The sequence below is a fragment of the Petaurus breviceps genome, unplaced genomic scaffold (assembly GCF_028583685.1).
Source record: "Petaurus breviceps papuanus isolate PSGF00001 unplaced genomic scaffold, PetGlider_PUasm1.0 175, whole genome shotgun sequence".
In the NCBI taxonomy this organism is placed as follows: Eukaryota; Metazoa; Chordata; class Mammalia; order Diprotodontia; family Petauridae; genus Petaurus; species Petaurus breviceps.
Window position 1 is genome coordinate 24,838,411 of NW_027185764.1, and position 12,153 is coordinate 24,850,563.

Here is a 12,153-nt window from a genome sequence, read left to right on the forward strand (position 1 = left end):
ACTTAATAGCTGTGTGACCCTGGACAAGTCACTTAACCCCAACTGCCTCCCCCCATTTTTAAAATTATGTTATATTTAATTTATATTTTATATTTTTTAATCTACACTAGTAACATTTATTTGATCACTTTCTCAAGTCTATACCATCGATACTGCAATAAATCAAGGCCTGATTTGTACCTTTTATTGATTTCCAGTGAAAATTTAATCATTGGCCTTTGAGAGTGAGTATGAGCTGGCTTTAGTATACCCTGGTGAGTGAGTGAGTGTGTGTGTGTGTGAATGCATAGCAACAATGCCTATAAATTTATAATTTATGTATACATATACATATTATCCCTCAAACCCTGTGCTTTTCATAACTGCACATCCTTGGCCAGGACGGGGAATAGGCAAGGGAGGATTCATCATGCAAAGGATATTGATGCAACTCCATCAACCGTCACCAGAAATATAACTCTGGAATGTCTACTCAGGTGATGGGAGATCAAAAACACCATGGGTATGCACAACAGCTGTAATGCTCTGTCCACAGCTTCCTTAAACTTATATGAAAACAAGGAGCAGGGCAAGAGCCATGGGCATGCATGTGGGGCCCAAGCACTCACAATCCATACAGAAGTTTGCATTTTTATAACAGCAGGACAGAGAAAGGAGAAGGTACCAGAAATACCCACTTAAAGGGGCATAGCATGGGAGGGGGAAAGGTTCAGTAAAGGTGGGAAAAGACAAACCCCCCCAAAGTGCAGGCGCAAGGTGATGGTGAAAGCCTCCTTCTTTTCCCTTGAGAACTCCTAGACTATGAAGAAAGGATGGTCTGCCTATCTACAAGGTTCCAGCTGCACAAGCAGTTTTCCAGCCTAGTGTAGACCAACCAGCACTTGTCTTGACTCCCAAGGACAGACAGGGAGTCCAGTCCACTCTGGGATACAAACAACAAATTATATAAGCTGGGGGGAGGGGCTTCATCCTTCACATAATCAGGGCCTGCTGCATGCTCTGGTAAGTTGTGGTAGATAAATTCAGGGGACCCCTTAATATGCCTTAACAGTTTATAGTGACCATACAGAGATCCCTGGCTGTAATGTCACAAACAGGTGATCCCACTGCTTTCAAAGGAAAATTCTCTCTGTTCCTTGAAAAGAGAAGGCAAGTGGTCTACAGACAATTTTTGCAAATTCATAACTAGAATCTAGGTCTCCTGATTCTCAGGTCAGTGTTTTCTATTTACAAATTTTTATTTGGAACTTAGTAAACACCAAATAATACAGGTATTTCCATATACATAGATCAGAAAAAGTAGATTGCACATGAAATTGTGGCTCTCTATTATATAAAGTTTGCTTTTCTTTTTTTTTAAAGCAATTGGGGTTAAGTAACTTGCTCAAGGTAACGTGGCCAGTTTTTTTTCGTGGGTGTTAAGTATCTGAGGCCAGAATCAATCCTGGGTCTTCCTGACTGCAGGGTCAGTGCTCTTACTCACTGTGCCACCTAGCTGTCCCTGCTTTTCTTCTTATATTATACCTATATAATAAATTCAAGATGTAACTTGCAAAGCTGTCTTGCTTCTATCTGATTCTTTCTGGCTCTCCTGTGTATTTAAAAAATGTTTCAATGACCCTTTTTTCTTTCTTTTCCTTTTCTTTGTTTTGGATGCCCTTTCCTTCACCCTATCCCTTATTTCCTCCATTGGAAAAAAAAAACAAAACAACTAAGCACATATAACAAATACAAATAATTAAACAAAACAAATCCCCATACTGCAAGATAGGGCTCTTTGAAGTCTATCATGATTCTTCAGAATCTGTAACCATACCACTCAACATTTTCTCTAAAGAGGCAGTGTGGTTCAGTGGACTGAGTACCAGACTTGGGAGTCAGAAAATCTGGGTTTGAGGTCTGGCACTGAAAATAGCCTCACAAGACTAAAAAGGCCCAATTCCTTTGAGCCTCCATTTCCTTTTATGTATAGAGATAAGGACTGCATCTGTGATTCCATTGGGATAGGGTATTCTAGATTAGGAAACTCCCTCTACCAAGGCAGGGTAGCACTTTCTCTGTAACTTATACCTTGAAGCTGCCCAGGCCACTGGGACTTTGGGGTGGGGGTGCCCAGAGCATGTGTCAGATACTACATTGGAACTCTGGTCTTACTGGCTCTGAAGGCCGGCTCTCTCTCCTGGCACATGAAATGGGGATGATGCTAGTTGAACAACTTATCTTGCAGGATTTGTAACCAGAAAAGTATCAAGTTTGATATAAATACAAGTTGTTATTATTACCTGTCAGAGCTGAGGTTCAGGCCTGTATCATAGGCTCTTGCCACAAGGATCATAGAATGCCTGTCACCTGCTTCTGCGGCCTTCAGTAAGTAATCAAATCCTTTTGTTCTGTTCTCCTCTGACTCCTATCAAACACAACCAAAAATATTATTTATGCATATGTATATCTTTGTGATCTTTCTGTCTTTCTCTTTTTTCCTTCTTTCTTTCTAACATGTTTTAAGAAGGAGCCTCTGGGAATCTTATAGATCAAGCTTTTTCTTTTTAAATGAAATTTAAAAATATTACTAGCCACTCCAAGCACTACACCTGAGAGTAGGGAAGACTTGACTTTGAATCTTGCATGAGGAACTTGCTAGCAGCATGGCCCTGGGTAAACCATTTACTTTTATAGGCCTCAATTTAAAAACTGAAATAAGACAGATCCAAAGGCTTCTAAGATCTCTTTCCAGCTCTAAATTTATAATGCTATGATCCCCAATATGCAATGCTGGACATTGCTGAGTCTGCTACAAATACATGTCTGGAAGAGTAGGCTCCCTCTTTTTTTTCTTTTAAATTTAATTTTTAGTTTACAACATTCAGTTCCACAAGTTTTTGAGTTGTAGATTTTCTCTGTCTCCCCTTCCAAGATGGCATGTAATCTGATATAGGTTCTACATATACCTTTACAATAAACATATTTTCACAATAGTCAAGTTGTAAAGAAGAATTATAACCAATGGAATGAACCACAAGAAAGAACAAAAACAAAAACGAGAGCAAATAGTCTGCTTCAATCTGCATTCAGACTTCATAATTCTTTCTCTGGATGTGGATGGCCTTTTCCATCATGAGTCTTCTGGAGTTGTCTTAGAACCTTGCATTGCTGAGAAGAGCCAAGTCTATCAAAGTTAGTCATCACAGATACAATGTGTCTGTAACCGTGTACAAAGTTCTCCTGGTTCTGCTCCCCTTACTCAGCATCAGTTCATGTAAATCTTTCCAGGTTTCTCTGAAGTCCATCTACTCCTCATTTCTTATAGCACAACAGTATTCCATTCCATTCATATACCACAACTTGTTTAGCCACTCCCCAACTGATGGACATCCCCTTGATTTCCAATTCTTTTAGGCCCCCTCTTTTTATGATATCACATTTATATTGGTGATTCCATCATGTAGGGAGCATGGCAGTCTCAGCCTATTTGTTGCTAAGACAAAAACAAAAACAAACAAAAAAAAGTGGTAGGGCAGCTAGGTGGCGCAGTGGATAAAGCACTGGCCCTGGAGTCAGGAGAACCTGAGTTCAAATTCTGACTCAGACACTTGTGACCTTGGGCAAGTTACTTAACCCCAATTGCCCTGCCTTCCCCCCTGGAAAAAAAAAAGACCATGGAGAGAAAATGTGGAAATGGAGGAGTATCCTTGAGAAGAAACTTCCCAAATTTAAGTGACCAGCCTTTCCTCAGCACAAACAATAGCAATGGTGATTTTCCACACCCAGCGTCTGGCCTTGGCTTAAAAACTTGATGATCTCATGTTGCCAAAGCTGTTGTCTCTCTTTCTCACTCAGAGCTCCTCTTGCCAAAAGGATTTACTGCATGTACTGCTGCAGAAGACAGGCCATTTCCATGACTCCATGGAGAGAAATACAAGATATAAATCCTCCCAGTTGCTAGTACCTTCCCTTCTAAGGCTACCTTCCATCTACTCTGCATTTGTCTTATATATAATGATTTATGTATATGTCATATCCCCATTAGCTATGTAAGGGTAGGGCTTGTTCTTGTCTTTTCTTCCCCCTCTGAATCCTCAGTGCATGGCACACAGTAAGTGCTTAATAAATGCTTGATGACTGATTGATAAGGCACTTACTAGCTGTGAGGGAGATCCCTTTGGAAGTTGCATTCACTTTGTGTATTCAATACAGTGCTGTCTGGATTAGCGCCACAGTTATTTTTAGGCAAACAGAAGTGCTCAATGTTTCCCCAAGCAGCATGCCAAGACATATTGGTCTTTTGACATTTTATCTGATGGTGTATAAACCAGTTAGGCTTTTCCCCACAACTCTAATTGGCTTCTTTTATCCACAAATTTTTAGTTAATAAAAAGAATACTTTCCCCATGGCAAATGAAGAAATTTACAAGCATGCAGCACAATGAAAAAGGCTGAAAAGCAAAGTGGTAATTATCGCTTCTTTTGGTTTATAATACACCTTGTCATAGAGGAGAAAAAGTCCCTCCCATCCAATCATATTCCATGTCCCCTGGATGTTATGGCACAGATGGGAGAGTGCTGGACTTCTTAGAAGTCAGGAGAGGGGTGGCTGGTGGTGCAGTGAATAGAGCACCAGCCCTGAATTCAAATGTAACCTTAGATACGTAACACTTTCTAGCCACATGACCCTGGGCAAGTCACTTAACCCTAATTACCCTACCCTCCCACCTCCAAAAAGCAAAAAAAAAAAAATTTTTTTTAAATAAAAAAAAAAGTCAGGAGGAATCTGGGTACAGATCCTGCCTCTGATACTTAAATGTTTAAGCTATGGCTTTAATTTCCCAGTCAGATAAATGGTAAAAGGATATGAACAGGAAGTTTTCAGAAGATGAAACCAATAGTCACATGAAAAAATGTTCTACATTACTGAATAGAGAAATGCAAATTAAAACAACTCTGAGGTACCCACTTCACACCTATCAGACTTGTAAATATGACATAAAAGGAAAATGACAAATGCTTGATGTGGAAAAATGGGAACAGTAATGCACTGTTGGTGGAGCTGTGAACTGATCCAACTATTCTAGAGAACAATTTGGATCTACACCCATAGAGCTATAAAGCTGTGTATACCCTTTGATCCAGTAAGATGACTACTACTAGGTCTGTATCCCAGAGAGATCAAAGAAAAGGGAAAAGAACCTTTTTGTATAAAGATATTTATAGTAGCTCTTTTTGTGGTGGCAAAGAATTGGATGCCCATCAACTGGGGAATTCTTTAACATTGTTGTGGTATATGATTATGATGGAATACTTATTGTGCTATTAAGAAATGATAAGCAGGGTGATTTCAGAAAAACCTGGGAAGATTTATATGAACTGATGTGAAGTAAAGTGAGCAGAACCAGGAGAGCATTCTGCAGCATAAAAGCAATATTGTAAAGATGATAAACTTTTGTGAAAGACTTAGCTTCTATTAACAATAAAGGGATCAAAGACAATTCCAAAGGACTCAGGATGAAAAATGCTATCAACCTCCAGAGAAAGAAGTGATAGAATCTGAATGCAGGATAGAGAATACTTTTTGCACTTTATTTTTATTGTTTTATTGTGTTATTTCACAATGTGGCTAATAAGGAAATATGTTTTGAATGACTTCATATATATAACAGATATAAAATTGTTTGCCTTCTCAAAGAGGGGGAAGGGGCAAGAGGAAGGGAGAGAATTTAGAAGTCAAAATTTAAAAGAAGATGAGTGGTAACATTTTTTACATGTAATTAGTAAATATTTAATCAAATAAATAAAAATAATTAAATTTTAAGAAACAGTTTCAGCTTTACAACTCAAAGACTTTTAACCTCAGTTTCCTTATGTCTAATAGTGGGAAGACAGCACCCACTTCACCAAAACCTTACAGTGTGTATCTGAGGATCAAATAAGATAATGTACTTTGCAAATCTTTAAGTGCAATATAACTGTTATCTTTTACTTTTGTCGTTATTACCATATAAAAAATAATCTTATCAATAGTCAGGTACAGTATTGGTGGTATATGCCCTCCTGTGAACCCTGCTATGCGGGAGACTGAACCTGGTGAATTACTTGTGCTCTAGGGTTCTGAGATGCTGTGGGATAAAGCCAATCAGGTGTCCATACCATGTCTGGCACTAATATGGTGAGCCCCTGGAAGGGGAGAAGGGGGGAAGGAAATGACACTTAAGCTGCCTAAAGAGGACTAAACTGGCGAAGGCTGGAAATAGAGCAGGTCAAAGGGTATGTGATCAGTAGGATTGGGCCGATGAGAAACTGCTGTACTTCCAGCCTGGGTGAAACAGGGAGACTAAATCTTTAAAAATAATTGACTAAGAGGGTACACACAGAGACACTGCCACCCCATAAGCCAATGGGGCTGTTACCACAGCAACAGCCACATTCAGGAATCATCCCCTTGGTCCTTGCCCCACCACCTCTCACCTTTAAGGAGACATCAGCCAAGATGTGGTGGGGAAGCTGGGAGTACATGAGCCCGAGCCCCACAATGGCCTCAAGCTCTCCCAGGTCTGCTGCATGCTCCAGGTGGAAGACAGCGGACTCTTGATCCCAGGGCTGGTCCTTCTCGCAAAAGCGCCCTCCTTCATGGTAACGCACCATGGCCAGGTGAACCTGCCACACAGATGACAGTGTCAGTCTGGAGGGCCTATGAGGAGGCAGCTTGACAGCTGCATCTAATAAGGTAACTCATCCCTAATAAGATAGCACATGGAAGTCAACCTGCAAGAGAAAGTGATTAGCAAAGGAGCGGTGTTGAGTCTTTAGAGAAATTGCTTATGATCAGAATAGTGTTAGATGGGCAGACTCCCTTTGGTGAGATGCAAAAGATTTCTCCCCTTTTTTTCTTTTCTCTCAAATGCACATCACGAATACCTTCCCCAAAATGGACTTCCCGATTTTCCTTTCAAGGTCCAGATCATTAAGTCTCTGCATTTCCACAGCAACACAGGATGGCCTCTGGAGGTGAAGCCTGGCAGAGTTATAGAGATTCCATTTCTCCACACTGACCTGGAAGAAGAGAATTTAATACAATATTTACCTTTGAAAGAGGAGGGATGCTCAGGGAGTTAATGCATTTCACCTTCACCTGCCTGGTGAAACTTCAGCACAGAAGATACTGTGCTTCATAAACACCCTGGGGTTAGTATTAGGAAAAGGCAAGCACTAGGTTTATAGGGCTGTTGCAGACTTACACCACTCCATTCCTAATCACCCTTAACACAGCCACTTCAGCTAACACGGAAAAAAAATGGAACATTTTAGCAACTGACAAAAACATCTGGCAATCCTGAAAGCAGCCACTATATAAAGACTCTACAGACTTGGGACAAGACCAATCAGGGAGTAGCTCCAAAAAACCCAACACCACATAAGTTGTCTTAGTTCTATAACCACTGCTGACTTTCGGCCAATTTCTCTTATATTCCACTTTAAAAAAAAGAAAGAAAGAAACCACCACAAAGGCAATAGCAGTAAAAGCAATTACCAAGATTATCAAATCAAAAGGTAATGAGCTCAACTGAAATCAATGCCATTTTTCTTGGCCACTATTTGGCCCAGTAGTTAAAAAACAAGATGGACATTTGAAAGGAAAAAGAGATAGTTTATGAACTAGGCCAACAAGCTAGGGAGGCCAAGTTTTAGAATGGAACCAGTCTGCTAAGTATGTGTTGGATGAGGTGCAAAAGGTAGGAAGCAACATAGGAAATAAAGATTTCAGGATGGGATCCACTTAAGCCAGTGAGTCCCTGGCAGACTTAAAAATTAACTTGTGGAAGATTAGGTTTATTTCTCACCATTCCCATACACAAACTCTCAATTGGTCTCTTCACTGTCCCTCAAAGATATGCCTTTATTCACAATATTTTCCCCATTTGGAATGCCCTTTCTATCCTTGCCACCCACTCATATCCTACCCATTCCTCAAAACCCACATCTTCTTCTTTTCCTACCGAAGTGGGAAATCATCTTTAAGTCCTCTTAAGTTCCATAGTCCTTAAGCATTTGTTGTTCAGTATTGCTATCTTTTCACGTATCTTGTCTCCCCCCAAACTAGACTCCTTGAGGATAGCAAGCATGTCACAACTCCTTGTATTCTTCACAGAGTGAAGTGCATGTTGCATATGGTCTCAATAAATACTTCTTACAATACCTTTTCTTCAAGAAAAAGAACTAATGGGGAAAAAAGATCCAATGGAAAGGTGCCCCTGTAAACCAGAGAATGCTGGTTATGTGAAAGGGAGTGGCTAGTGGACAACCACAGCTGATACATAGCAGTTTCCAGTTTACAAAGAACTTTTACACAAAGGACAAGAAGCAGTTCTTTATGAAGAAATAGTGATATTTACCCTTCCATAACTGCCCAGACTGTCTTCATCAGATTCATACTGTTTCCGGTTGCCATTTGAATGGGCCTAGATAAAGGCAAAGATTTAGATGATTCAAACTCTTCTCTTTTTCCTGCCTCCCACCTTTAATGTTCCATTAGATCTGGAACTGGAAGAACCATCCATGACTGAGGCTTGTTCAAAAAAGTCACGTCTTTTACTTCTTCCCATTCCCCAAAGAAACCAGATTAGTTGGTTCTCTGTCTGAATCACCCTTGGGTAAACCACATTTATTCCTTGACCTAGGGCTAATATTCTGATATTATTTTAACTCATATCCATAGTTCCAAGGTCAGACCATAGAAACTAAGGCTCTCCTAATGATATATCTTCAAGATGGCAGCCACTCTTGGACAAAGCCCCATCACTAGGATGCCACCGGAGTTGCAATGAAGAAGTACCAAGTTAGGCTTGCATATTAAATTTGGAAGGGAAGGCAGGACTGGCAGTATGGCACAATACAACGCACACCAGCTCTACAGAGGACCTGGTTTCAAATCATAACACTGACAGCACCTGTGTGACCTCAGGCAAGTCACCTGACTTTTCTGTTCAACCTTTCTAGTCATGTTTGCCTCTTTATGATCCCATTTAGGGTTTTATTAGCAAAGACACTGGAGTGGTTTGCCATTTCCTTTGCCAGCTACATAAATGTTTGCTATTACTGTTGTTACTGCATCAAAAATTATCTTATCAATAGTCAGGCACAGTATGGTGGTATTTGCCCTTCTATGAACCCTTTTATGGGGGAGGCTGAACCTGGTGAAAAACTTGAGCTTTAGAATTTTGAGATGCTGTGGGATAAAGCCAATCAGATGTCCATACCATGTCTAGCATTAATATGATAAACTCTGGGAGGGGAGAAGGGGGGAGAGAAAAGACACTTAGGAGGAAACTGAGGCAAACAGAGTTAAGTAACTTGACTGGAGTAAGTGTATGAGGCTAGATTTGAACTCAGAAAGCTATGTCTTCCTGATTCCAGGCCAAATGCTCTATTCATGCCTAGCTGCCTAACTTTTCTGGGTGGCCTCAATTGCAAAAGGAGAAGATAGAGACCTCTAGATCTATGATCTTATTTATCTAGTCCAGTTACCAAAAAAATCCCCAAGTTTCACATAATAGAGATTCATACTTTCATGCATATTTTCTCTGTTTATGTGTGTATACACGGAAGCATTATAAAACAAACAGTTTTGAAAGATTTGAGGACTCTGATCAATGCAATGATAAGCCATAATTCTAAAGGACCATAGAACAATGAATAAGATTACCCACCCCTTGACAAAGAAGTGAATGACTAAATAGACAGAATGAGACACGTATTTTTGGACATGACCAAGCCAGGAACTTATTTTGCTTGACTGTATATTTGTTATGAGAGTTTTGCTTTTGTTTATTAATTTTTAGTGGAGGGGGGGCATGGAAATGAGAAAAAAAATAATATTTTGATATTGATAAGGGAATGATTGATAAGTGAAAAAATTTAACAAAAAATAAATAAAAACAATGCATTTGGAGATGGCTAGTTTTATCTGGTATTTAAGTTCAGAATATTTTTAAGTGAAAAAAAAATTAGTCCAGTTCCCTTATTTTACAGATAAGGAAACTGAGGCCTAAGATAAACGACTTCAGCATTCGATTACAGTCTATTCTCTAATTGCAACATAAAATTTGACTTTTACCTGGGACAAAAACATCTCCCTGCCCCCCTCCCATAAGAGTCCACTCTTTTTATTTTCCTGCCCAAAGAAGAAGCAATGCTAGGAAATAAGGGGACAGGATATCAGCAACTCTCTTGAAACACACACTCCCTACTTTTTCTCCCATCACCTTCTTCATTTTTGTAACTCAAATGTCAGGCTTTTAAGGCTAGAATTGAATCTCAGAGACCATTTAGTCAAAGTCTTTTTCATGAGTTAAAAGCTTGGCTTGAGTTGCACTGACTATGAATGGCACTCTGATCTCTTGACCCAAACACAAAGACTGAAATGAGAGGCTCCCAGGTGTCCTGACATGGGTCACCAATGGAATTAAAGGGGAATGGACCAGAGGACTAACTCTGAAATAAATAATCCCTTTCCTAGTCTCTGTCCAGAAAGTAGTGCAACAGAGAATTGTCATTATGGGAGAAGAGGGTAGTCAGAGGAATATTTGTCCAGGGTGGCTCTGATTAATGATGAAGGAAGTACAGAAAAATCCCACCTTTTCATGTTATTTCTTCCAAAAAGAGGGGAAGGCTTTTAGCTTAAGAAAGGCACATAATGGAGTTGTCCAGTCTTTTAGCAAATGGAAAAACTTTTGAGAACAGTCATCTCTCTATTCCGATCCACAAGATAAGAATGAAACAGTAATCCATGAGGCAATAAGGGGATTTATAGTTCCATACTCCAAAATGCTTCCTTACCCTATCTCGGGGATCCAAGTCTTCCAGTTCATTCCTCTTTTCACTGGGGTATCCACTGTCTCCACCATTCTCAGAATCCTGTGGAGACAGGGTGGCAGTGGTGTTCATGGGAGTCTTCTTAGGGTGGAACCACAGGCAGCACTGGTTACCTTGGGCAGGCTTAGCATTGTGCACCTTTCCTTGATAAATTCAAGGCATTTTGTATCCCCCTGACCCGATAAGGGTGTCTTTATCCATTTTACAGATCAGGAAATCAAGACAGTTTAAAAAGGATACAAAAGAATCTCTCTTACCTATATCCACATCACATGATACATAAAGAGTTGAGAAAAAACATGGAAGCCCTGGCAATGCGTTCACCATTTTCAACCCTGTGCTACATATCAGAGAAACCTGAGAGGACTTATATGAACTGATACAGAGTGAAGGGGAAAAGAACCAGAATAATTTAAACCACAACAGCAACATTGTAAAGACAAACAACTCTGAAAGATCTAAGAACTCTGATTAACACAATGACCACCAAAAATCCAGATGGACTCATAATGAAACATACTACCCACCTCCTAACATGTTAAGTGATGGACTCAGAATACAGATGGAGACATTTCCATTTTTTGACATGGCCAATACGGAAATTTGTTTTGCTTGACTATATGTTAGTAACAGGGGTTTTATTTATTTTAACTTTCTCAGATGGGGAAGGGTGGGGAGAGAGGAGATGGGAAGGAAAGAATATAGATATGAAAATAAAACTTAATTACTCCCATCCTATAGCTGTATGTTTATAGGGGTCTGTATGTAGTATGGACCACATGTGTAGGTGAACTTGATAACTCCATATACCATTAGCTGCCACTGGGCAGTCATAATGGTGATTAAACATACAGCACTAAACATAGAGGCTGAAAATTATCAAACAATAACTGCTGTGTCTAGTTGAACTAAAACTATATATTAATCTTATGTAGAAAAAAAGAAGATTGCTGCTGATTTAAAGCATATTACCAACTCAGGTCCCTGGGTCCTTCTCTAATGGACTTAATCTCCCCTCCTGACTATATAAAGAGTATACTAAACCTGCCAGCATTTTGTCTTAGAGGGGAACCCCCGCCCCAACAAAAACCCTTCTGTCACCAATTCTTCAAGAATTTGAGATGAACCACCTCCTTTTATCCTGTTTATGATCCTTGCCCCGCTCCACCAGACACAGACACAGAAAGTCAAATATATATATATATATATATATATACACACATATATATATACGTGTATATGTATGTATATATATATTAATGGAGTATAGATGGTCACTTCTTTAAAATC

The 12,153-nt window shown here is 39.7% G+C and overlaps 1 protein-coding gene across 5 annotated transcripts in view; it reads right to left on the reverse strand.

The window, feature by feature from the left end:
* EEF2K (eukaryotic elongation factor 2 kinase) overlaps positions 1–12,153 on the reverse strand; it is a 75,228-nt gene that overhangs the window by 10,918 nt on the left and 52,157 nt on the right. For 3 of the 5 annotated variants that reach the window (XM_069084933.1, XM_069084934.1, XM_069084935.1), the window contains 5 exons: positions 10,828–10,905; positions 8,385–8,450; positions 6,910–7,044; positions 6,460–6,648; positions 2,283–2,407 (listed from right to left, as the gene is read on the reverse strand). In XM_069084933.1, the coding sequence (XP_068941034.1) occupies positions 2,283–2,407; positions 6,460–6,648; positions 6,910–7,044; positions 8,385–8,450; positions 10,828–10,905 (593 nt within the window). The remainder of the gene's footprint in view (positions 1–2,282; positions 2,408–6,459; positions 6,649–6,909; positions 7,045–8,384; positions 8,451–10,827; positions 10,906–12,153) is intronic. The other 2 variants (XM_069084936.1, XM_069084937.1) reach the window with 1 other exon arrangement.